This window comes from Vombatus ursinus, unplaced genomic scaffold (assembly GCF_900497805.2).
Source record: "Vombatus ursinus unplaced genomic scaffold, bare-nosed wombat genome assembly UNPS02015048.1, whole genome shotgun sequence".
Lineage (NCBI taxonomy): Eukaryota > Metazoa > Chordata > Mammalia > Diprotodontia > Vombatidae > Vombatus > Vombatus ursinus.
This window is the reverse complement of record NW_020954826.1, coordinates 8,842-9,801: the sequence shown is the minus strand read 5'-3', so window position 1 is coordinate 9,801 and position 960 is coordinate 8,842. Positions and strand designations below refer to the sequence as shown.

Genomic DNA, 960 nt, shown 5'->3' with positions numbered 1-960 from the left:
ATGCCTCTTAGCTTCTTCATCCCTTCACCCATATGTCCAGCCCCAACAATTGTCCTAGGACTGCCCTCTGCCTCCCCCTCTGCCTCATGGTCTCTCTCCCTGCAGGATGCTGCCTGCCCCCAAGTGGCTATCTCATCATCTGGGCCCAGCAGTCCTGGAGCCTGGGGTTTCTTCCATCTTGTTCCTGGCCTTACTGGCCCTTGGCTCCTGGATCCTAGTCAAGGGCCTGACCTTTGTCCAACGATACTATGTCAACTGCCAGAGGCTCCGGTGTTTCCCTCAGCCCCCTCTTAAGCACTGGTTCTTTGGCCACCTGGGGTTGGTAAGTGGGGAGCCTGGGGTGGGGCCTGGGGGAGTCAATGGAGACAGAGGATGGAAGGCTGAAGGGACTAATGTACTGGAAGGAGCTTGGGCTAGAGGCTGGGAATGGGAAGGTTAGGGGGACTGAGGGGATGAGGGCACTAATGGGATAAGGGACTGAGGATGGGCACCAAGCTTCCAACATAGTCAAATTCATGGAAGTAAAAGAAGGCCTGGTCCCCTAGACTAGATGAAATTGCAGGATATGAGGTCCATGGGCCATTGAGGAAATTGTGGGAATCTCCAAGACTCCCCAGTGGGGACTAATAGTATTCTGAGTGGGATTATGAGGACTGCAATACTAAGGGCTTGGCAGGACTGGAGGGCCTTGAGGAGTGTTGGACAGAGGAGGAAGAATGAGGGAGTTGAGAAGATTGCGTACAGAAGGTGGTGGAGAGCCTGAGAAGCTAGAAACACTAAGGGAGAGATGGACCAAGGTGATGGAAGGGCTCAGCTAAAGAGTTGCTGAGAAATGGAAGATGTGAGGCAAGCCTGTCTTGGAAGGATGACCTGAGCATTCTGTCTCTCAGACGTTTCTCTGGGTGGCAGTAATGGAGTTGCCTATCCTCAGAACTGTCTCTAGGGAACCTAGGGAAGGTG

General features: G+C 53.4%; 1 protein-coding gene across 1 annotated transcript in view; it reads left to right on the top strand.

Moving 5' to 3' along the window:
• Positions 1 to 105: 105 nt before the first annotated feature.
• Positions 106 to 960, top strand: part of LOC114031076 (docosahexaenoic acid omega-hydroxylase CYP4F3-like) — a gene marked incomplete at both ends in the record, with an annotated part of 5,070 nt that continues 4,215 nt past the window's right edge. Inside the window, one exon of the mRNA XM_027846092.1 lies at positions 106 to 326. Within this exon, the coding sequence (XP_027701893.1) occupies positions 106 to 326 (221 nt within the window). The remainder of the gene's footprint in view (positions 327 to 960) is intronic.